At 39.2% G+C, this 21,737-nt stretch overlaps 5 protein-coding genes across 5 annotated transcripts; 1 reads left to right on the top strand and 4 right to left on the bottom strand. All coding sequences in view use genetic code 12, as the record gives it.

Annotated features, from left to right (window-relative positions):
- Positions 1 to 410: 410 nt before the first annotated feature.
- On the top strand, positions 411 to 3,059 carry RJT20DRAFT_134585 (uncharacterized protein; the record flags this gene model as incomplete). Its single annotated transcript, XM_064918338.1, has 1 exon — positions 411 to 3,059. One exon carries the CDS (start codon positions 411 to 413, stop codon positions 3,057 to 3,059), a length of 2,649 nt encoding a protein of 882 aa, XP_064775372.1.
- Positions 3,060 to 3,318: 259 nt separating this feature from the next.
- Positions 3,319 to 5,188, bottom strand: RJT20DRAFT_38799 (uncharacterized protein). The gene has a single exon (XM_064919956.1). The coding sequence runs from the start codon at positions 4,832 to 4,834 to the stop codon at positions 3,578 to 3,580; it is 1,257 nt and encodes a 418-aa protein (XP_064775371.1). The 5' UTR covers positions 4,835 to 5,188; the 3' UTR covers positions 3,319 to 3,577.
- Positions 5,189 to 6,139: 951 nt separating this feature from the next.
- Positions 6,140 to 7,646, bottom strand: RPS10 (40S ribosomal protein eS10). The gene is made up of 2 exons (XM_064917018.1): positions 7,143 to 7,646; positions 6,140 to 6,596 (listed from the first exon to the last, which is right to left on the bottom strand). The coding sequence occupies exons 1-2, from the start codon at positions 7,192 to 7,194 to the stop codon at positions 6,283 to 6,285; spliced, it is 366 nt and encodes a 121-aa protein (XP_064775370.1). The 5' UTR covers positions 7,195 to 7,646; the 3' UTR covers positions 6,140 to 6,282.
- A 138-nt stretch (positions 7,647 to 7,784) lies between these two features.
- On the bottom strand, positions 7,785 to 9,895 carry SIT1 (siderophore transporter). Its single transcript, XM_064917017.1, has one exon. The coding sequence runs from the start codon at positions 9,792 to 9,794 to the stop codon at positions 7,953 to 7,955; it is 1,842 nt and encodes a 613-aa protein (XP_064775369.1). The 5' UTR covers positions 9,795 to 9,895; the 3' UTR covers positions 7,785 to 7,952.
- A 5,013-nt stretch (positions 9,896 to 14,908) lies between these two features.
- On the bottom strand, positions 14,909 to 21,607 carry BLM3 (Blm3p; the record flags this gene model as incomplete). Its single annotated transcript, XM_064921528.1, has 2 exons — positions 14,909 to 18,155; positions 18,357 to 21,607. 2 exons carry the CDS (start codon positions 21,605 to 21,607, stop codon positions 14,909 to 14,911), a joined length of 6,498 nt encoding a protein of 2,165 aa, XP_064775368.1.
- Between the last annotated feature and the right edge of the window lie 130 nt (positions 21,608 to 21,737).

Raw genomic sequence — 21,737 nt, 5'->3', positions numbered from 1 at the left:
TGCAAAAAAGGAAGTCACACTACAAAACAATGAAGTCGAGATTCTGAATAACTTTCATAATAATATAAAACAAGAGAATGCATTTAATAATACTTATTTCACTGGCAACGAACATACTATAAGAACGGGGAGTAGAGTTGAATACCCCAGGCCCTAGTATCTGGCGCACAAGCACTTCCATTCAGAATATTTCTTGGCAACACGAGAGATACTTCATTTCTAGACTGCCTTGTTTATTTAAAACGACGATATCCCTCGTAAATGTTACATAATGACTGTTTTCGATAGTTACCACTCTTCTCGATTTGCAACAGGAGCCGGAATAATTCTGTGTCAAAGAATTGCAAAATTCAAAGTTGAGCTATATCATTTGATATAGTAAGCTCTGACTGATCTCTCGAATTATTGGAATGGCTGAGGGCAACCTGATATTAACAAGGATTTCAGCCTTTCCAGATGAAATCTTGCAAGGCATCACAGATAGGCTTTCTCATCGAGATCTAAAGACCATTATAGTAACTTCATCCTTTTTGAAGCGATTTGCTTTCAAATCTCTTTATCGTTCCGTTGCCATATCATACTTGGACTTTGACAGTGCAGAGGATATATCCTACCTTGATGTTCAGCACGAAGAAGAGAATATACATGATTTATTGATCTCAGACAACAGTGACTATAGAGCCGAATTCCCACATAGACATTCAAATGACTCCCATATGTACTGTTTTAATTCCTACCTTGCGTTTCAATCCTTTCTTCTGCAGAATCCCGGCTTTATTCCAGACACAATTTATTTTGAAAGTGAAGAATGCTTGTTTGACTTGAACAAGACGCATGCTTCATTGCTTAGGAATGTGAAGTCCATTCAAATAAATATCGAGACAAAAGAGTATTCATCAGATGAAGAAGATATAGACCTTTTAGAAGACGACACTTCCTATTCAGAAAGGGAAAGTTTAGCAAGTGTTGACGATGGAAAAGAAGTTGGTGATCGCTTTGATGAAAGGCTTTCTTCAGTACTTGCCTTAAATTTAAAGATAACAAAATTGAAAATTGCTAGTGCTGAAGGTTATGCAAACTACACCATTCCTTCTCACTTGGATAATTTGGAAATCTGCTATGGAAACATTCTGAATGTGAACTTCTTTTTTAAGAGCTTATATAACCTATCGACGCTATACTTGAAAAACGTTCGAATAGAGCCAGCAAATTTAAAATATTTGCCCCGTTGTTTGAGAAAGCTTGTTCTCTTCAAGCTGTTAGTGTTTGATAGTTCAAACTACTGTCAGCTAGACCTTCCTGACCAGATCAAGGAATTGAGTATTACCATGGGTTTGTGCGAAGAAGAAGAAGAGGGAGACTACATGCTTTTGGACGAGCAAGATGGATTTGACAATACAGATCAACAAGGACAAGTCACAATTTTAGATATTAATCATCTATCTCACTTGTCACTGTTCGAATATTGCAACTGGTTGTCTACGTCAGTCTGTAACGTAAAGCTTCCATCACAAATACTTGAATTAAGTTTCCATTCGTGTCCTAATTTGATAGAAATGGACGGTTTAAACCAATACTATCAACTACGAGCTCTTAGTCTAAAAGAGTGCAATAACCTTTCTGTGTGCTCTTTCCTTATAAACTCAGCTCTCCCCGACTCCCTCCAAGAACTTGAATTCATTAATTCAGAAGTGGCCGAGAGCAACCTCCTTCAAACTAGGATAAATCATCCCGAATATTTCTTTCAAACCGATCGTGGAATATTTTTCAAATGGGATAATAAAATTCATTTGCCACCTAACTTGAAATACTTAGAACTCGCAAACAATTCATATTTGGAACTTGCAAACGATAACTCTATCAGGATAGATAGTAGTCTAAAACTACCTCCTAATTTGAAACACTTCAGTCTTCGTAAGCTCGGTGAGTTCATTAATTTCAATTCTTTCCATTTCCCCAACGAATTAGTTTCTTTGAGTCTTAGAGATATGAATATCGGATCACTAGATGGCATCCGATTACCTGACACATTAATTATATTGGATTTGAGTTCCAATCACGTAGAATCGATTCAGAACACGAACATATCTGATTTGTTCTCCTTATCAAGACTTATCTTAACTTCGAACAACATAAAATCATTTCATTTAGACTTTTCCAGAAATTTGCGTTTCTTATCATTGCAGGATAATCAATTAGACCAATGCAATGTGGCAAAGCTCAATGGCCTACATTCTTTGGATTTATCTGGTAATACCTTCAAAAAGATGTTGAATAATAAATCACTTGCATTACCTCAAAACTTAATAAGCTTGAAACTAAACGCTATCGCAAATATTTCAATAGCTGATGGCTTCAAATTCCCAAGAAATTTGAAAGAGCTTGAACTCTCCTCTAGTAGAGAAGATTATGAAGACTTCAACGAAAACGTCTTTGATAGCATACCTAAGTCAATTCAGAGATTGTACCTCGGAAGTGGAAAGATAGGTGTCAGCTCTAAAATTAATTTGAAATTTCCTAACCTTACATCACTTGTCTTATTTGATAATATTATTCTTCCTGAAAACTTTGGATTAGTTTGCGCTAGGCTAGAAATATTACATCTTGAAAATAACGGACTTTCACAGCTTGATGTCTCCTGCCTTCCTTTGAGCATTAAATCGGTCTCTTTACGACTGAATGGCATGCACAGTATAGTAGGAAATTTCGAAAGATTTCGTGAACTAAAAAATCTTGACTTTGGAGGTAACAAATTAGATCCTTGGTTGAAAGAGAATAAGTTGATACTTCCAAAGAATTTATTTAGTTTTGATTTATCTGATAATGGTGTAACGAATATCTCCAATATATATTGGAATGAAAGCATAAGTATCATTCGTTTACATGGCAACGAAAACCTTGATGAAACCGACCTATTAGAACTAGGCGATAAGTTTTTAACAAAGGTTCCTCTGGTGATCTTTCAAATAACCTTAGATGATGAAATAGTCGATCCTGAAAACGTCGAGTTCTCCCGACTAATGGATGCGAAGATTTTGAAAGTCGTTGACACCTATTGATATCATTTCGGACATTGGATCTTCATTTATTTGGACCTTGTTGAAACGTCGCCTCCTCGCACTATAGGCATTTGAAGTGAAATTAATATGATAATAGATTTTGTTGGAATCCGCTATTATTAGAGGAGGAACATCAAACAGGGCATTGCTGAAGCGTGAGAATGTGAGCCGGCCCGACATCTCTATCTCGAAGACATTTTCTTCAAATGACTTAGCAATTCCTTGTATAGAAACTAATATGCTTTTGCAGCTCCTCCAAGGACACATAATTCGAATTTAGAATTTTATTCATTATATAAATATATCTTAATATCATTCACTTGTCGTTTGGACTACTGCTGAAAAAGATGGAATAGAGTTTAGTATTTTTCGAATGAATTTTCAAAATGTGAAAGCATTATTCAAAAACTTACCGCAACCAATGCACCGGGTAGGACATCATTCATTCACTCAATGCGGCCCTTTGGAGCCTTCATTCATTCATAATTCTAATAAAAGTGAGAATTGCACTTCATTGTCTACGATAAATTGCTGACCTCAAACAAGAAATTAGAGAAGCTAATAGTGGCCTCACCAGACAAGTTTTTGTCGTATCTCTTGAACACGTCCGTCAACTTCTTTAAGTACACTAGAAGTTCAATAAAAGCATCAAACTTAAGCTTACCAACACCATTGCCTTGATCGTACCTTCCCTCCTCCTTGTAACTAAAGCGCAGAAACAAGTGCAAAACTACATCTATATCAAGCTTATATCCAATTTCGGTCAAGATCTTCTGGAACTCACCAAAAGAAATATCACCGGACTTATTTGAGTCTGCCTGGATGAACAACTTCTTATATGCTGACAAGTGCTTCCACAACAACACAAACTGGTCGAAGTTTAAGCTTTTTGATGGAGCTTCAGGGTTAGAAAAAAGTTTGATCATTAGAACCACTGTGGAAGTCTGAAATCGTGTATTGTCGAAGTTGAGAAGTGCCAAAGACAACTCCTTGGCTGAAATTCTACCAGATCTATTGGTATCAACTTTCTCAAAGACTGATCTTAACTCGTTTTCCAATTTCTGTTTAGAAGAAATTTTATTCAGTGTTTGCCCGTTGCTCTGATCATTTAGCGATTCTTTTGATTTATTGGACTTATTCATAGATTGGCTTGATGGAGTACTTCCTGGAGGAGGTTTCTTATGCATGGACTGCGCTGTTGGCGTATGGGGAGGAGGTTGGTTTAAGCTATTATTGCCATTGATTGAACTACCGCTATATGAATACTTCTGCAGGGATGCGGAGAGGTTCTGCTGCACTGGTGGTTGACTCTGATTGTAGTCCTGGTTATACTGATGCTGAGGATGTTGTGGGACTGGTTGCTGGTATTGCTGTGGCGGTGGAGGTCCACCTTGATAGTACAGTTGTTGTCGTGAAGCGGGTGGTTGAGAATATTGCTGAGGAGGAGGCGCCGAATGGTATTGCTGAGGAGGAGGAGGAGGAGGATAATGTGGTTGCTGTTGTGGAATTGGTGGCGCCGGAGCCGGCTGAGGATAGTAAGGTTGTTGTTGTGGAGGAGGGTATTGGTGATGCTGTTGTTGTTGTTGTGGGGGGTAGTGATGTTGTGCTTGTGGGGGATAGCCTTGTTGTGGTTGACCGTACAGATGACTAGCTTTCACAGCCGGACGGTAATTACTACTACTTGAAGGTGGCTTCGACGACTTTTTGGGGTGATTGTCTACCACATAAGCTGCCTGCTGGGGCGTTGGGTACATCGGCAAATCGTCTACAGGCATTTTGACGGAGGCGTTGTGATATACAGCGAGTTTTCGGCACAAGAATCAGTTTTCAGATGGGAATGAACAGTAGGACTGCTAAATTACACGAATTAGGGGGTTGGGACGAAGTTCTAGGGAAACTTAACTATCACCGAACCTGGATTTGCAGCAAAGAAGACACTCTCTCGTGAATCGTTGTGTTACAAAATTAAGAGGAGGAAATCGCAAGAAAGAAATGTCATAACAGAAGTCACGTGAGAAAACAGAGCATTTTTGTAAGAGGATTAGGATCATATATTATTGCGGTAAGGGTGTATTTATAGGTTAAAACCGTGACTCGACTTCGGTTTTTGTGAGTGAGTGTTGGTGACAGGTTTTCAGATAGGATGACATGTGAAGCAGAGGAAGAGAGGCAGAGACGATGCAGAGGAGGTGGTGAGAAGGTAAGACAGTTAGTGGGAAGTGAGCTAGGTATTACATTTTTTAACAAATTAATACATTGAGACTTGTGTTTGGATAATTGTATAATTATGACTTCTTTGTAGACTTCATCGATCGGTTGTTAAATGAGGTGTAGCCGAATGGCACAACTGAGTTGACAATTCTAAATGATGGTGACATACAGAATCAATTTTGTTTGTATGTACCCATAGTGTGAGAGTAAGTAGTTCGCAGTATTAGAATTGTCAGTGGACCCAGTGGAACATACCTTGGCGAGTTTTCCTTCTACGTGTTGTACTGAAGAATGGCTCTTACTATTGGTAGCGCACAGAAAATCTGCGACTTTTGACTGTGACTGTGTGTACTTTTGACTGTGTGTATTTGACTGCGTATAGTTAGTAGAGACAAAAGATTACTGTGTTGGGACAATACTTGGTACATAAGAATGTAGATTTAGGTATTTCATCGTTGTTATATATCCTTGAAGGTGTAGCTTCATGGCCCTAGAAATGAATTACGATTAATTTTAGATCGATACTCCTACCTGTGTGATGTCCTTTAATGTCATCTTATGTCCTGGAAAAGGAGACGCTGGGCTTAAGTGAAAGGGACTAATTACCTCTTAAGGACAATTCCTATGCTAACTACTGCGGAATGGATGTTTTATCATGCTAACCTCCTCTAGTATGGATGGAATCAAAAGATGTAGACCTTGCTTCCAGTATTCAACATATGTAGTAAGTCGACCATATATCAAATCAGAGTCAGCCAGGGCACAGCCAGGGGAGGGATCCCATCCAAGGATGTCGACGAGTATTAACCTACCTCTTCATCCACGTCTTGTGCTGCCTTGTTCTGTGGTTTAATTTCTGATATCTACAGTTACTCCATTATACGAATAATGTTTATTTCCTTTTATTAAAGAGCAGTTTACATATATAGAAGCACAAATTAAATTAACCTAGAATATCATACAATTATATGATAATATGAACATAGTAGTATTTTAAAAAGGCACTATTAATCTAATCTCTGGCTCTTCTTCTGTAACTTTCACCACCTCTTCTTGGAGCAGCACCTCTACCAAGTCTTGGTCTCTCAGCTGGAGCAGTCTTCAATCTGGTCAATGGTAAGATACCTTCTGGGATGTTCAATTCAGTTCTTAAGAACTCAACACCTTCGTCAGTCAAGGTGTAGTAGTAGTATTGCCACGAGAATTGGGTCTTGACGAAACCCTTAGAGGTCAAGGATTGTAAAGCCTTGATGACGAACAAGTTTCTGGTGTCAATTTCCTCATGCTTTGGTTGGTTGAAGTCCTTCTTAGCGACGACGACACCTTCTATAGAATGCGTTAGTATATTGTTTGAATAAAAGATTTAAAAGGAATTACTGAAGTCAAAAGTTTGACTATCGATATTGAAAATGATTCAAATGAAATGAAATTATTGGATATCTCTTCTTGCTCTTGGGTGTACTTCTATTTGTTTTATTTTGAATCTGATAAGCTGATATTAATGGCATCACGCTATGCTTACTACTCCTGGCATTTAATGAAGCGTTAGAACTTCTACGATCATTAACTCCGTAACAATTTACACGATCTTTCCTTGCCTTTTCAATTCAAAAGTTCCTTTGTCTGTCTGGTGTGTATCTTGCTTGCTCTTCATTTATGGATCGTACTGAACATATGATATTGTTACTCTTTCTGACTCCAATGTGGATCATATTCTTTGTGGGATGATTACTATGATGGTTTCGCTCGTATTTCTAATGACTTCGTTTGCCTGGCATTCATCTCCCATTTCCTTAACTTCTACTTCATTTCAACATCGAAAGTCTACATTTTATCTCCTTATTCCCGGTCTCGTTTCTCATCTGTACATACCTTGGAAGAGGTATTGGTGGATCTTCTTTCTTTCTTCTCTTGGAATAAGCATGATTAATACTATTGACTATTAGTGATGAACAGAACAAATATACAAAAGCTCCTTTTCAACTTATTGGTATATACCTTTCAAAAATTTTTTTCAATAAACGTAAGTGAAAATTTCCTCCTTCTCCAAACCGCACTGAGTAGGTGAGCTTTGGCGCTCCCATAGTTAACAATTGTAGTAGAGCTCCATAGAGAAAATTTTGTTAGAGAATTGCGTGTGTAGACAGTATGAGTTGTGTGTAGGAATTTCGAATCAGGTTGTGTAGATAGTAAATTTGGTTGAAAGTGCGTGAGATGAGAGCGTGGTAAGATGTACTGAATCACGTGTGTTCTCTAGGGTTCAGCCCTAGTGTATGTCTTTTTACTGAAGCGCTTAAATGTGAAGGGGAACCGCAACGATGCAGTCCTCGACGATTCTTTGTCCAGTCTGCGTCTAACGATTTGGCAGCCATTGCAATAAATCAGGAATTAAAAGACCGACCAAGACGTGAATTGTTCTGCAAAATCGATCTTGTGCCCAAACTCGTATAATTCAAATGAAAAGAAGAAACTCTAACTAAATTCGATTGTTAAGATGTTACTTGAATGGTAGTTCAATTGTTAGTATCGTTGTATCCTTGTGTAATTCCACTTCTCAGTAGTCATTAATCCCGTAATTGATCTCATAATTACAGCTTTCAGTTCGAAATTAAATATTGATTAAACTAAAAGTACATCGTATATACATTAAATGGTTATTAGGTGGAAAGGAATGCAAAATATTTACTGCTTCTCAGACTTCTTAAATTGAAGAGACAGCTTGATGTAGTCACGAAGACTGTCCTCCTTCTCGGCCTTCTCAATATCTTCGTTACTTTGCTCGTCACCTAATCTGTGATCTCTCAAGAACAAACCAGCAACTAACATAGGAACACAGAAGACCAAGGAGATCAAAATCAATAACTTTTGCAACTCTCTGTAAGCAGCTACAACTTGTTGTCTCTCTGGAGTACCCCAAGTGTATGTCAAGATCCAGGTGTAAGGGTCTTGGTAAACAGCAAGAGCTTGTGTTGGGTCGTCCAACTTCTCTAACAACTTCTTGTACAATGATTGGGTCCAAACAGCTCCGGCAATAGCAGAACCAGTAGCACTACCAATTCTGTAAACAGTCAAACCTAAGGAGATAATGACGGCCATGTGCTCGTGGGTAGTACAAGATTGTAATGAAACATTGACTGGGTAGGAGAAGAAAGCGGTACCAAAACCTAATAAGCATACACCTCCAATGATACCAGCAGTTGCAGCATTACCGGATCTGAAATGCAATAAGATTCCCAAAGCAACCATCCACATAGCACACCCGAAGATGATAAATCCCTTCAATCTCTTCCACTTGACGATGAATAAACCGAAGAAAACACCAGTGACAACAGAAACAAATGATGACAAAGAAGTGATTCTGGTAGCCGACTTTTGGGACTCGTCAACGGCAACCAACAAAACAGCATACAAGTATGAGCTTTCAATAGAAGAGATGAAGTTCAACAAGATAGAAATAGATAAAGCAGACCAAATACCTCTGTCCTTCAATAAACTCCATGGAGCAATTGGGAATCTGGCACCATATGCTTCCCAAAGAGTGAAAACTGGAACCAAGAAGACACCAACAACGATTGGTGCGATGATGGAACCATCCTTCCATTTGGACTTGACACCTCCAGCAACAGTCAAAGGAACCAAAATACATCCGAGACAGACGATTAATAATAATAAACCGATGACATCTAATTGCCAGAACAAGTACTTTGCAAAACCCCATGGACCTAATTCTTGGAATTTGGTCTCACGCTGCTTGAACTCTCTCCATTCGGTGGTCCTACCAGCCAACCATCTCATATGGATCATACAGCAGATCATTGGAATACAGCACAATGGGAAAATGAAAGCCCACATTCCCACTCCCCAAGACCAGTTCATTCCGAGGGCAGCAGTAACATCACCAGAAATCCAAGTGTTAATTATGAATGGAAACGTTGGTACGAACAAGTAGAACAATCTCCATTTCAAACTAGAAAAATCAGCTAAGATACACATGATAATCAAGATAACACCTGTGTAACCGATCTGGTATAAAACAGAACCAGCAGCATATCTTTGAACATCATGGGCTTGTGATTCAATAATGGTACCAACAACGTAAAAGACAATGGAAACAATGAAAATTTCCAATCTACCAAATACATCAGACAATCTAGCATAAACTGGTTGACAAGCAGCACCAGCGACCGAAGTGACAACACCGATAGTGGTTAACAAGGAATGTTGAGCATAAGATGCAGTGGCATATCCTGTGAAAACCCATCTAACTTGTCCATCCAAACCGTAACCGTAACCGACTAAGAATGCAGAGAAAAGTAAAATAACTTGGTAGTACCATTTACCTGCCCATTGAGTAGCCAAAATTTCGGCCTTTCTCACACCAATAGACTTCTCTTCGCCAGAGAACTCATTAGTTGGGTAACTAGTCTGGTCAACTGAGTCTTTAGAAGTGGCTTCATCAGTCATGTTCTTTGTAACGTCAGCTGAAGACTGACGCTCCAATGTATCTCTGTGAACGTCACTCATACTTACTTAGAGAATTAACAAAGGAACATCCATCAAGTTCTAGTGAGGATTTTACACCCAATTTATATTCTCTGCCACTGCTTTAAACTTATCAGATACATCTGCCATCTCATCAAAAACTATATTTTATTATTTTTTTCTGTACGTATAACAAAAAATTTGTTTTTAAAGCCCAGAAATTCTAGCGCCTCATCCAATTATGGCTGGCGAAGCATGGACGGAAATACTTGTGCTTGCAGGTAGGGGTCATTGACAAGGGCGTTTTCTAGGCTGTTGTGGAACCCAATATAATGGAAGCCGTAACCGAAAATGGGACCAGATACGGATGAGCAACTGAAATAGTAAAATCCCCATCGTAACATAATATTAGAGTTTAGCCAATCGACATGAAGGGTGGTATTGACGGGGAGATTTTCTAGATTATTCACAAGCAACAATCCCCCAATTATTTTACGGAAAAATGGTGCATCTTGCTGCATACTGTAGTTTCATGACAAGAGAAATTCCGGGTGACGTTGTTTTGGGCTCATGGTTGTTAACAATTGCGATGGATATCAAGGGCCAACTTGACAAATAAATCATAGCAAGTTTCCTTTGGTGTAGAGAAATCCGTAGGCGGGATACACAATAGAATGGTTACTGCACTTGTTTAGGCGCTGACCTTAGCATTTATGAATGTAACAATAAAATTGCTCGTCATTTCCGGCCAAGATTTAATGCACCACTGCCCCAATAGGATACATATACGGCATCTGATAATCGCTGGCAACGCACTAAGAAAAATTTTTATCTGATTAGAATTTGATTGTTCGTTCTAGTGAGTGTTTCCGATCTCGAATTTCTATCCTAATTAGTACAAGTTTGCATTGTCATTATTGGCCACTTTTAGGTGCTCATCGCATTTATTCCCGCATACATACTGGAGGGCATTTTGCAGATAAATGAAATAGGCCGTTGTACCGGATATCATTTAGCTTGGCAGTAAGGTCTTAGTAATTGTGGTCTCTCCTCCTTCTCTTCCTAGGCTATATTACGAATAATGATGCATGCCTTCCCTAGCAACTCTCCTGAAAACGGCTCCACAAGCAGCTTCAAGAGTGGGAACATCTGCTGTGCTGAAAATATTCTCTTTCGGGAACATTGCTCTTTTCCATTTAATAGGACCACAACGCAAAACCTTGACAGTATTCCTAAATCGGTACGGTATACGAATTGGACTTCATTGTGTATTGTGGGGCGACAGAATATATGCTCTTTTTCAGGATGTTTTCTATTAAACTTCATTATCTAATGAAATTATTTTCGTTGTGCAGTACATATCGTAAGGTAGCTCTTCACCTATTATCCTTTGCTTCTTGGCTTCTTCACAAGTTTAAGCGATCTCTATAATCATAAGGAGACAAAGAATCAATTCTTTGCTTGAAGCTTTTTGTCCTCCTAAATTAATACCTTATTTGCGTAATACCTTGTAACTAGCACTTGAAGCCCGGCAAAAAGAGAGAGAGAAGCAATTATCACTGAAAGAGGCATATACCACCAGGTACGTTTCCTAAAGTTTTATAGTATCCAACAACCTATCAGCCGTAGATGCTGAATCAGTGTATCGTACTCCCGTGCCTTTGTCGATATGCGCTTGAACTTGCTCTAATGGTTTGAAGTTCCTCTTGAGATAACGAAGAGAGCTATTCTGAAATACTATTTGGTAACAAGTGACGGTTACCATGTAGTGTCCATGTAGTGTTGATTTCACGCCGATCAAAATTAGTTGTCTCAAGCTCAGTGGATATCTAATTTTGGTCAATTCTTCCACTTCAACCCATTTTAGTAATAAAGTTGTTAAGTGCAAAACAATCGGATATGTGACTTTACCTTGTGTCTAATACCACCATGATTGCCCTCAATTCTTAGATGACGCAATTGAGCTGGAAAAGCATGTTTACCTATTAGGTACTGGGATGCACCCAAATTGAAATGCTGACGGTGTTCCCGTGCAAATGAATCTGATTTATCAAACTTGTATTGTGCTATTTCGAGATTTAACACTCTCAAGCGCGAGTACAAATGTAAAGATCTGATCATTTTGATCAAGGAGATCCAACTCAAAGTCTCGTTAATCTCGCCGCTTAGTTTCTCTTTTCTAATCAAGAGTTCTTCGATGACATCTGGTAATGGATTTGCACTAATGGATTCCTCATATGTAATATCAACTTTGTGTACGTTAAGACCACTCAAATTAATGAACCCCTCTACACAATGCTTAAGATATAGTTTCTCGAGTCCTGGTAGAAACTCTGGCTCAGCCATATTCCCATGGCCCGGTCATGACTCTATAATGTTAACAATTAGTATCTTCAATCCATGAGGAAGCTCCTTTAATTTATTCAAGGGAATTAGCAATTGGCAACAGTGTAACCCTCTCAAGTAAGGAAAGTGAACTTTATAAGAAGATGCATCGGTTGCGTTGAATAATGTAATTTGGTCAGTTGACGTGAGCTTTTCTGGGAATCTAAAGTCGCGTTGTAGTACCCGTCTTATAAGATCATTGAGATCATGGCTAAATCTAACATAGCGTGAGAAATTTCCAGACCAATAAAGGATGACAGCTTCTATATTATACTTAACATTTGGAAGTGCAGTCACTCGATATGATACATATAAAACTATCTTTATTTTCGAAAGATATTCTGGAATTTTCTGGTGGAAAAGAAGAAGATCAATGTCATAGATTTGAACTTCTGTAGTACGTACCTCGGAAACACTGTTGTGCAAAGCTCACTTGGGGAATAAATACAATAAGAACAATTCAGGTTAACAGTCAGTTGTAGATACGCGTCAGAACGTTGAGAATCAGATCTTGTATTCATTTGCAATCGCTTCGGTACCTTACTATGAAAGACATCTTGGGCAATCAGACGCATAGGCGTATCTGTAGAACATATGTGCGCCAACTTCACTATCCTGATATAATATCTAAACAGCCATATATGACATTTGCAGGAAGTTCGCCCAAAAGTTTACACAACAATGACATTTTCTTCGATGGCAAAAGCAAAGCAAATCAAATATCACGAGATGCTTATTTTGCATGTCAAATAGCCTTGAGAACATAAAATGGATCGAAGTCCCACTATATATATAGTTTCGTATATTACTGCAAGTGCATGCCCTCCTTCGTACATCTACGTATTATCTGAGATCTCTATGCGCCGTGCTTTATTTATATAATTCAAATGTCATTTTTATTAGGACATTCTACAGAGCAGACCAGACTAAGGAAGAAAGAAAGTACAATTAAGCCATTGAATGGCATTATTGCCTAATATCATACAAATTAGTTAACAATTTCACGACAGCCAATGTAAAAAATCCAGTTCTTAAGCTGACAGATTCCAATATCGTCACAATGTTGTCATAAAGGGAAGCATCGGTTCTATTTTTGTAACTTCAACTTGGGTCACGACTTGTCTCGTGTTGATATAGATATATTACAGCATCAACTTCGAGAGTGGAACATTAAGATACCCTCTTAACTTATATACTGCAATCCTGTACATCATATTATTTTTGAACTATCAGATGAGAGACGAACTCACCTTCCAAACTCTTTTAAGAAAGGTTCTGTGCATCTCTCAGAGTAAAGACAGCATCTTAGCGGCAAATACGCACTGTGGTTCCTCGCTGGCTTGTTTTACTCACTAACTTTACTGTTGTTGGGTCTTTGGTTGAGCATGAACTGGATGCGCATCTCGTATAAATAGTGCTTTCGATTTTTGCAGCTTTGGGACTACTCGCTATTTTGTTTATCTTTAGGCGGCTAAAGTTTTACAGCTTACTTTTTTACAACCAATTTTGTTTACTTCCAACTTCATTTTCCCTCTATTCCTTCTTAGCCGTAATTGAAGATGGTTAGAGAAGGGAGACAATCAGATGAATTCGACTTCGCCATTAGCGTTGGACTGGGCAGGCGAACATTTGCAGTTAAACTTGAAGGGGATAGGAGGGATTTACATCGAATTCAACAACTCTACAATCTCAGCAAGTCTATTATTGAGACCCCGGCTATGCCACCCAACCCAAATGAACTTGGCGATCCGGATGATCTAGAATATGGACCACCTATTGAAATTAATGGGCTCGACATCCGTGGTAAGTTGGTTTTGATCAAGAGAGCCAGATGCCGAATACGACAGCCTTAGTGTTGCAATTTTGGGTGCCGCTAATCTAAACTTTATCAGCCACTACATTAAAGACAAGGAAGACATTGACATCTGTAAGTTAGATCTCGCTAAATCCGAGCATCAAAGGGGCCATTTGGTTGATTTTTTAAGGTCAGTGAGGGCTCTACAACGTACTTTTGAAGCCAGGATAAACCACTTTCGACAGAGAAGAGAGAATGCTGATAATGAATGGGGTGAACACTATGACAGCGATATGGTATTCCTTCGTAGACAGGTGTCATTATTAAAAGATATTGTTCGACTCCTTCTACCTCAAGAAGGAGTTCAAGAAAGAGCTCAAGAGCGCCAATGAATTCCTGTCCCACCTCTGCACCTTGTGTATTTGACGAACACCGCAATTGTCTAAATACATTATTGAAGGGTCCGCCTTTGCTAGTACTACACCTTGCCATTCTTATGATGGATAAAGTAAGAAGGAATTTAACTTTGACTCCAGGGTTTCAATCTCTACATATGATATTGCAATAACTAGAGCAATTTCAGTAACATAAGAATGAACTACCGCATATTGATGCCTTGGCTAGCTCAGCGAGTACACATTTATGATGGCTTAGGAAGTAAGGGTATATCTAATTCACATACTGCCCGATGAAAGCTACTACTTCTGACCATGGTATCTCTTAATGTTATTGCCATATAAATGCTACTCCTAGTGACCCTTATCCTGAGCCGGCTTATAGTAACCAAGGTTTATACAAATTTTTATTGTTTTTTAGCTAAATAGTATTTAACCTTGTCGCATTAATTTACATGTAGTTTCACGTCGTTCAAAGCAATCGGGCTCTTCTCTTATGAACTTTCTTCTCTTACAATTGAGATGATGTGATTCTTGAAGTGTCCATCTTACCCTATACTTAGAATATTTGTGCAATATACTCAGATGAAGTAACTTTTCCAAAGGACGCCTTCCAAATCTTGCATCTGAGCCTCGCTGAACAGCTGGCTATCAATATGCCAAGTATCCTGCCTATTTTTCTTGAATTTACCTAATGATTCTTTAGCAGTCTTACCTACAACTCCAGGTATTCCCGAGGACTTATTCGCCAATGCAGCCAAGATTTCAGGAACCCACTTCGGTGGAGGTGATGAGAAGGAGAATGCATGAACTAAGGCACCCAAGCCTAACGTTGCACCATGAAGTACAATCGTATCATCATTGGAGATGTTCTTGTACCCTGATTTGCGGTATTTTCTTCTTATGTTGTCAAGGTCGGTCGAAAATGCCTTGGAGTAATTCTCAACTAAATCACCAACCTCGCCAGGCGGAGAGATGTGGATCAATCCTGCAAATGTAGTTGCTTGAGATTCCCTTATTTCAATGTTCCTATGATAGATCAACTTGTATGTAACTTCAAAAATCTTCTTTCGCTGTACTTCTGAAAATAAGAACAAGTTTTTGAAATACACGGTCTCAGTAAATTCGCCCATGATAATGGACTGGATCATATTTAAATCAACTGTTGAGTATTTTTCGAGCATTAAAACAATATCATCCAAATACTTCCCCTCGTACGGTATTTGAGAAACCTTCTTGACAACTGAAATCGGATCAATACTTCCGAGCTGACACACTTCTTTCATGTTAATCAATTCAAGAAGGAAGGGAAGTATGTATACGGTAACGTAAGGCTGAAATAATACAGAAATACTAGTGTTCAATTCCTGTCTCAACCAAGTAAGAACTGTAGTAGCAGAGTAAATGTAATTGGATCTCAAGACAGTCTGGGGTGGTAAATCCTTAACTTCCTTTCTCCAATTTTCAATTCTGACAAACAACTCTGGTATCATCGAAATAAGTTTGTTGGATCCTCCACTTTCATATAATACTAAATTTGACTTCGTCTTGCAAGATTCAATAAACACTTCACTGCTTGCCACTGAGTCACAATAGTAGGGAAACGACATCATGGCCATTAAAGACCCAACCTGTGATCTGATGGCTTCATATCTATGGTTGACATTTGAAATACATAATGACAAGATTTTGTCTGGATCAGGAATACTCCATGTAATGGAAGCTACCACTGACCTGATGTAGCTAATTCTCGTGGCTTCCTTTATGGCAGAGTCTGAGTCCAGTTCGATTGTCAAATCGAGAATAACATCAATAACAGTTGGAAATCTTCTACAGTCTATATGTGAGGGAATCCACCAGGCGAAGATATTCCATATGCCCCTGACGTCAGGAGACAAATCGTTTTCAAGAATGTTCCTCAAAAATCTTGAAATGAATTCATCTCTTTTCGTGGAATTCTCCAAGGTCAATGATTTAGATCCAAGAAGCACTCCAGCCAATAGCTCACAAACAACAATGTGTGCGCTTTTATCATCCTTGACATATATATCTTCGATGACATTAAGAAGTTCATCAAAGGTGAAGTTTTCCACATACCCATTCGAGATTAGAAAGACTATTGTAGAAGTAACAAATACGTCAGTGCCCTGAAATGCTGCATTTGCATCATTGTCAGTAATCCAAAGTTTCACAATATTGACAAACCATTCCTTGGATATACAAGTACTGAAACCATTTAAGGCGGTTGCATCTTGGGGTTTCAATTTCATTTTCTCGCCAGGTGTATTGCCTACAACAACCATACTATCATCCCAGAAAAGCCAACCCGTACTGGCCTTGTGGTCAACAAAATACTTCGGGTTTTCTGTGTTTTCTAACTCCTCTCTCCATTTGCTAAAATAAGACCTTCCGTTGTCTGGGCTAGTATCAATTACTTTTAACTTCTTAGGCATAAAATAAAAGTTATACGCATTTTCAACATCATAATCGAGCTCGTGTAGTAAGCTAAGCTTGTTCACCGTTTGGGTCACGCCTTTTAATGCAAGGCGAGAAATTATTGGGTGCTCTCTGGAAGCAACCTTAGCCAACAATTGTAAGACATCATGCGAAGTAGGAACTTCCAAGTAAGCTTGCAAGTTTATAAGCAATGACAAGTTCAACGATGTTGTTTTCCAGTGGGTGTTTGTCTTCTCTTTGATTAAAATAGCTTCTTCTAACTTTTTGAGCTTATCAAAGTATAGCTTTCTCTTTTTCTCTTTTGCCAATTTGACTACTTTGATTTCAAGATCAATAAACTCGTCTGGGGGCCTTATGCAGTTAATGTCTGAATGGTTGACTATGCAGACACTGCTAGGAGGAGTAATGTTCTTGAACACACCTTCATACAAATTCAGGGCGATATTATATACTTCCACACTGTCAATTTCCAAGCAGCGGAGTAAAAGCTCTACATACTTTTGAACATTGAAGAAGTCATTCTGGAATTTGCTCTTGATTCTCTTTAGTGCAAAAATGCTCAAGCCACTTTCTATCTTCTTATGATCGCCCTCATCTAGTGCCTTTGTGAGATACTTAAAAGCAGATTTGATAATTACATTGTAAGAACCATTCAATCTCTTCATGGAGTCGACCAATAATGTTTGCGAAGATTTAGCAATAGACAAATACGGCGATACTGACAACTTCACTACGTCTTCCAACAAAGTCTTGTCTAAATCGGTCTGTGTTCTTGAAGTGGCATGAAGGGCAACTCTAAGCAGATGGTAAGCCTCAAGTCTAGCTCCAATTGCTATTCTGGTAAAAGGTTTGCGGATTCTATTGATATTCTGGATACAGCTAACATAGCCGTAGTTGATCTTAGCATGACTGGAATCAAGCATTCTTTCTCTGCCAATATCCGCAAACCAAATGTTGCAAACAAATAGGAAGTGCTTAAAAAGTTTGGTATTGTCATGAAAATGCGTACTCAAGAACTTACAAATGATATGCAAACTCTTTCCTATAAGATGGTGGGTCTTATGCAATTTCAAGTACAAATCATTGGATCGCCTACTCTCCATGTCATCCCCAAAAAAGTAATTCGAAGTGTAAAGTTTTCTTTCTCTAAATGTAATGGCAGGGTTCATGCTAGACATATCGATCCCTTCTATCTGAGGGGTAGCTCTCGAAGACTCTTCTATGGCTGGTGTCAGAGAGTCTGACTTTCCAAATGATGCAAAAATATGCTCTCTGAAAGCTGAGAGACTCTGCTCGGGGAAGCTAGAAAGTTTATTCTTTTCAGCTTCTTGTTGATCCTCCGGTTCCTTTCCATTTTCGTTGTTGCTGTGGCTCTGGTTTCGCCCCTCTTCATCATCGCCATTTAATAAGTAGTCATTAACAGCATCATAATCCATCATGTAATTGATGAGGTCGTCGTTGCCTAAGTTCTCAACAATTCTATCTAAATTCTCAGGATTGCTTTCACCAAACAGGTCATCTTTCTTTGTTGAGCCGACCGCCTTCAATGATCGTAAGTGCTTCAAAAGCAACAAACGTTGCTGAATCGATTCCGACAGATGATTCAACGTTGGTATATCCTCGTTAAATGAAGGGTCCAAAATAAAAGACACCCCACTAATACAATATCCTAAGTACAAGAAATTAGTTCTGAGCTCGTCTGATAGTTTTAAAGACGAATTGGCATCCAGCACCTCATCCTTGTTGAATTCCTTCATTAATTTCAGGATATTATCCAATACCTTCGTTACGTGCCCATTGAAGAATTCGAAAGCAAAAGTAATTTCTCTCTCTTTCGGTATGAACCAGTCAAATTCTAAATTTTCTTTCTCTAGCCGACTACTATCAAACTGAAATGCGCCCCAACACTTCTCAGTGATCCCATATTTCTTTTCATAAGATGGTGAGATAATACGATTTTCCTTGAGCCTGATCTTAGTAATTGCTTGCAAAATCTGGTTGACCAAATAAGATGAAGCAAATACCACCGGGCCCTTAACATTTTCCATCAAATAATAAGACAAGTCGATCAAGCTCTTCCCACAAGCCACAACATAGTTTCCAGCATTGCCAATGCACTCGTTCAAAATGACCAAATTCCAGAAGAGTGCACGATCACGAGGAACGATATCCACACCTGTTCTGGCCTCACCAGCTCCATTTTCGTCAATTTCATCTCTTATACGGTCGATTAAGATGTCTGCGTACTTCTTGAAACTTTTCGGGTCCCTTTTAATGAAACCACCACATATTTCTGCAGCAACATCGGCGATGGTATGGTAAGTATTGTTAAAGACAAATTCGAAGAAATCATTACGGAATGCATTAAAGACATCATCTGATAATGATTCTAGTACTACATAAAGGAACTTCGGCAAAGATTCAGCCAAATCTTTTTCAATCCCATTACTCTCTGAGGGATCGGGTATATTCTCCAAGAGGACAAAGAGACGCTCACTAAGGGTCTTCATAATTGTCTTGAATGCAGAAGTGGAAGACTTCAACGCCTCTATTTCTAAGTCTTTGCTAACAGGGAATGGCTCTTGTTCCTCCTGAAGATATATCTTTCGCTTTAGATACTCCAAATGATCCTGTGTGAACTGAATAGCCAAAGACGGATCACCGCTTCCTTCGGTTAAATCGTAAAAAGGTGCAAAATTAGAAACTGATGCAAAAACATCCAAAGTGTGAATAGTCTTCTCTAAGTCATTGGTGTCAATTCCCGGTAGGGCTAACAGGAGGAGCCTGGTCAAGTGCACCCTGAAAAGTGGTGTGGAAACAAAATATCTAGATAATACTTCAAGCAATCTAAGTGCAATAATTACCCTATGCGTTGAAATGACACCCTCAAGGGACTCATAAATATCTAATAGCGAATATTCCAACACCATTTCTGGTCTTAAGAAAGCAAGAAGTTGAACCGCGGATAAGTAGTCATCTGTAGCGCTATTCTTCTTGGACTGAACTCCTGTTCGTATAATTGGTAGGAACATCGATACGAACTGGGATACAACCTCGTCACTCAACTTATTATCAGCTGGTAAGTTATATAAGGCTCCTGCTGTCTGGTTTTCTGAATTATATCTCTTGTGGAATTGGTAAATTAAACTCAAGACCAATTTAGAGATTGGCCGAGACCATTCTCCAGTATTGGATGGATGAACATAGCTCTCTATAGCGTTTAAGAGTGTCTTCAAGTAGTACATGATTCCGCCAAGTTCTAAAGCACTAGACCCATTGATAGAATATACAATAGCTGAAGCGAACCCATGAAAATATTTAGTCTTCAAAGATGAGTACTTTTCGACCATAATGCTTAAACTGTTAATCAAAGAATTGACAATGCTCTTCATTTGTTCCTCTGAGAAAATTCCGAACTTCCCTAATTTCAAAAACTTCTCAGCGTTAGGATCGTCATGAAGTTTGGTAAGAGCAGACATGGCAATAATTCCTAGTCTGGAGGTCAACTGAGCATCAAATCCCACCGTTCTGCTCAATTTCCTCCACATGTAAAAAAATGATGGTAGGTAGTAACGAATATCATTCTTGCTATCGGGACCATCAAAATTATGAGGAAGTAATGCCATGGAAGAAACAACTAAAGTTGCGTTGGTGATAGAAAATTGGCTTCCTAATCTCTTATAGATGTGCTCCAAGGAGTCTACTGGAAAAAAATGAGAGGCTCTGGAAGCCAATCGAAGTATTTGCTTATGGTCCTTTTTCTCAAACTGGTCAAGAGCCGTATCTACAGGGGGGAAGTGATGTTCAAGTTCTCTTATGAGATCGCTCCACTCCAATACTAATCCTTGATGTTTCATTAGTATGACATCTTTGGTCAAGAGCTCGAACACCTTCACGTATGTCCTAAGACCAATGTGTTGCCCACGAGAGAGACATATAGCGTAATATACTTTGGCCAAATTAAGCCTGAGAGTGACAGGCATGTCGTATTTCATCTTGAGCCATACTAAAAGCTCGTGAGTCCAAGTTCGGACACTGACTACAGCAGCAGACTTAGGTGATCTTTTATGTTGAACAGTACTTTCATTGTCTCCTTCATCTTCTTCCTCGCCATCGTCGTCATCATCTTCGCCTTCCGTATCGGAGTTATCCAATTCTCCTACGGAGAAGTAATTGGCATCATCATCTGTACCTGGGTCATTAGAGGTCGTGTTCATCTCGAACAAATTGGTTTCGAGAGCGACATCTATATCAGAGAAGCCACTAACGTCTTTGAGAGCGGCTAAATCTTTGGCTGTCACTGAAAGTGATCCTTGGATGTCTAAAGTCTTGATGGCTATGTAGAGATGGGACACAATATGACTTAAGAATTTGGCTTGATCTTGGGGATTTTCCGTCTTATATGGCAACATTCGTGGTAGATCAAGGGTTCTTGGCCGAGACCTGGCGAAAAACCGGGATTTAGGATCTAATTGAAGTCTGGCTAGTTCATCTCTATCGGCAGGGTAGTCTAAGTTATAGTGCAGTTCTCGGCTTGACTCAATGGTACTATAGGATGGCCGTCTTAGGGCATGAGTCCGGACCTTGCTTGCGGTGGTTGGTGTGAACGATCGGAGAGCATTATCTGTTTCCTGCTGTCTCAATTGGTACAGCAGCGAAACTCTGGGGATCTGGTGGTGTCTTTTGATAGGGATCGGAGCTCTTACTTTAGCAGCACTACTGGTTCCAGTCCCGCCATCTCTTGGAGGAGAATTCCTCGGAGATTTCGGCGATTCCGACGATTCTGAGGTTACAGGTTCCTCGGAGTAGTCTAGCGGATCCATTGGCGGTCTTGTGGTAGCAATTAACGATTTTTCACTGAGGCGCCATACGCTAGTACGAGTGTAGTGACTTCACGGTGCTAAACAATTAGTGGTCTTACTCTGTAGTGTGAACAGTCTCAAACAGTCTCAC

The sequence above is a fragment of the Scheffersomyces xylosifermentans genome, assembly GCF_036884685.1.
Source record: "Scheffersomyces xylosifermentans strain CBS 12540 chromosome Unknown RJT20scaffold_3, whole genome shotgun sequence".
NCBI lineage: Eukaryota > Fungi > Ascomycota > Pichiomycetes > Serinales > Debaryomycetaceae > Scheffersomyces > Scheffersomyces xylosifermentans.
The sequence above is the reverse complement of the archived record's forward strand: the minus strand, read 5'-3'. Positions and strand labels throughout refer to the sequence as shown.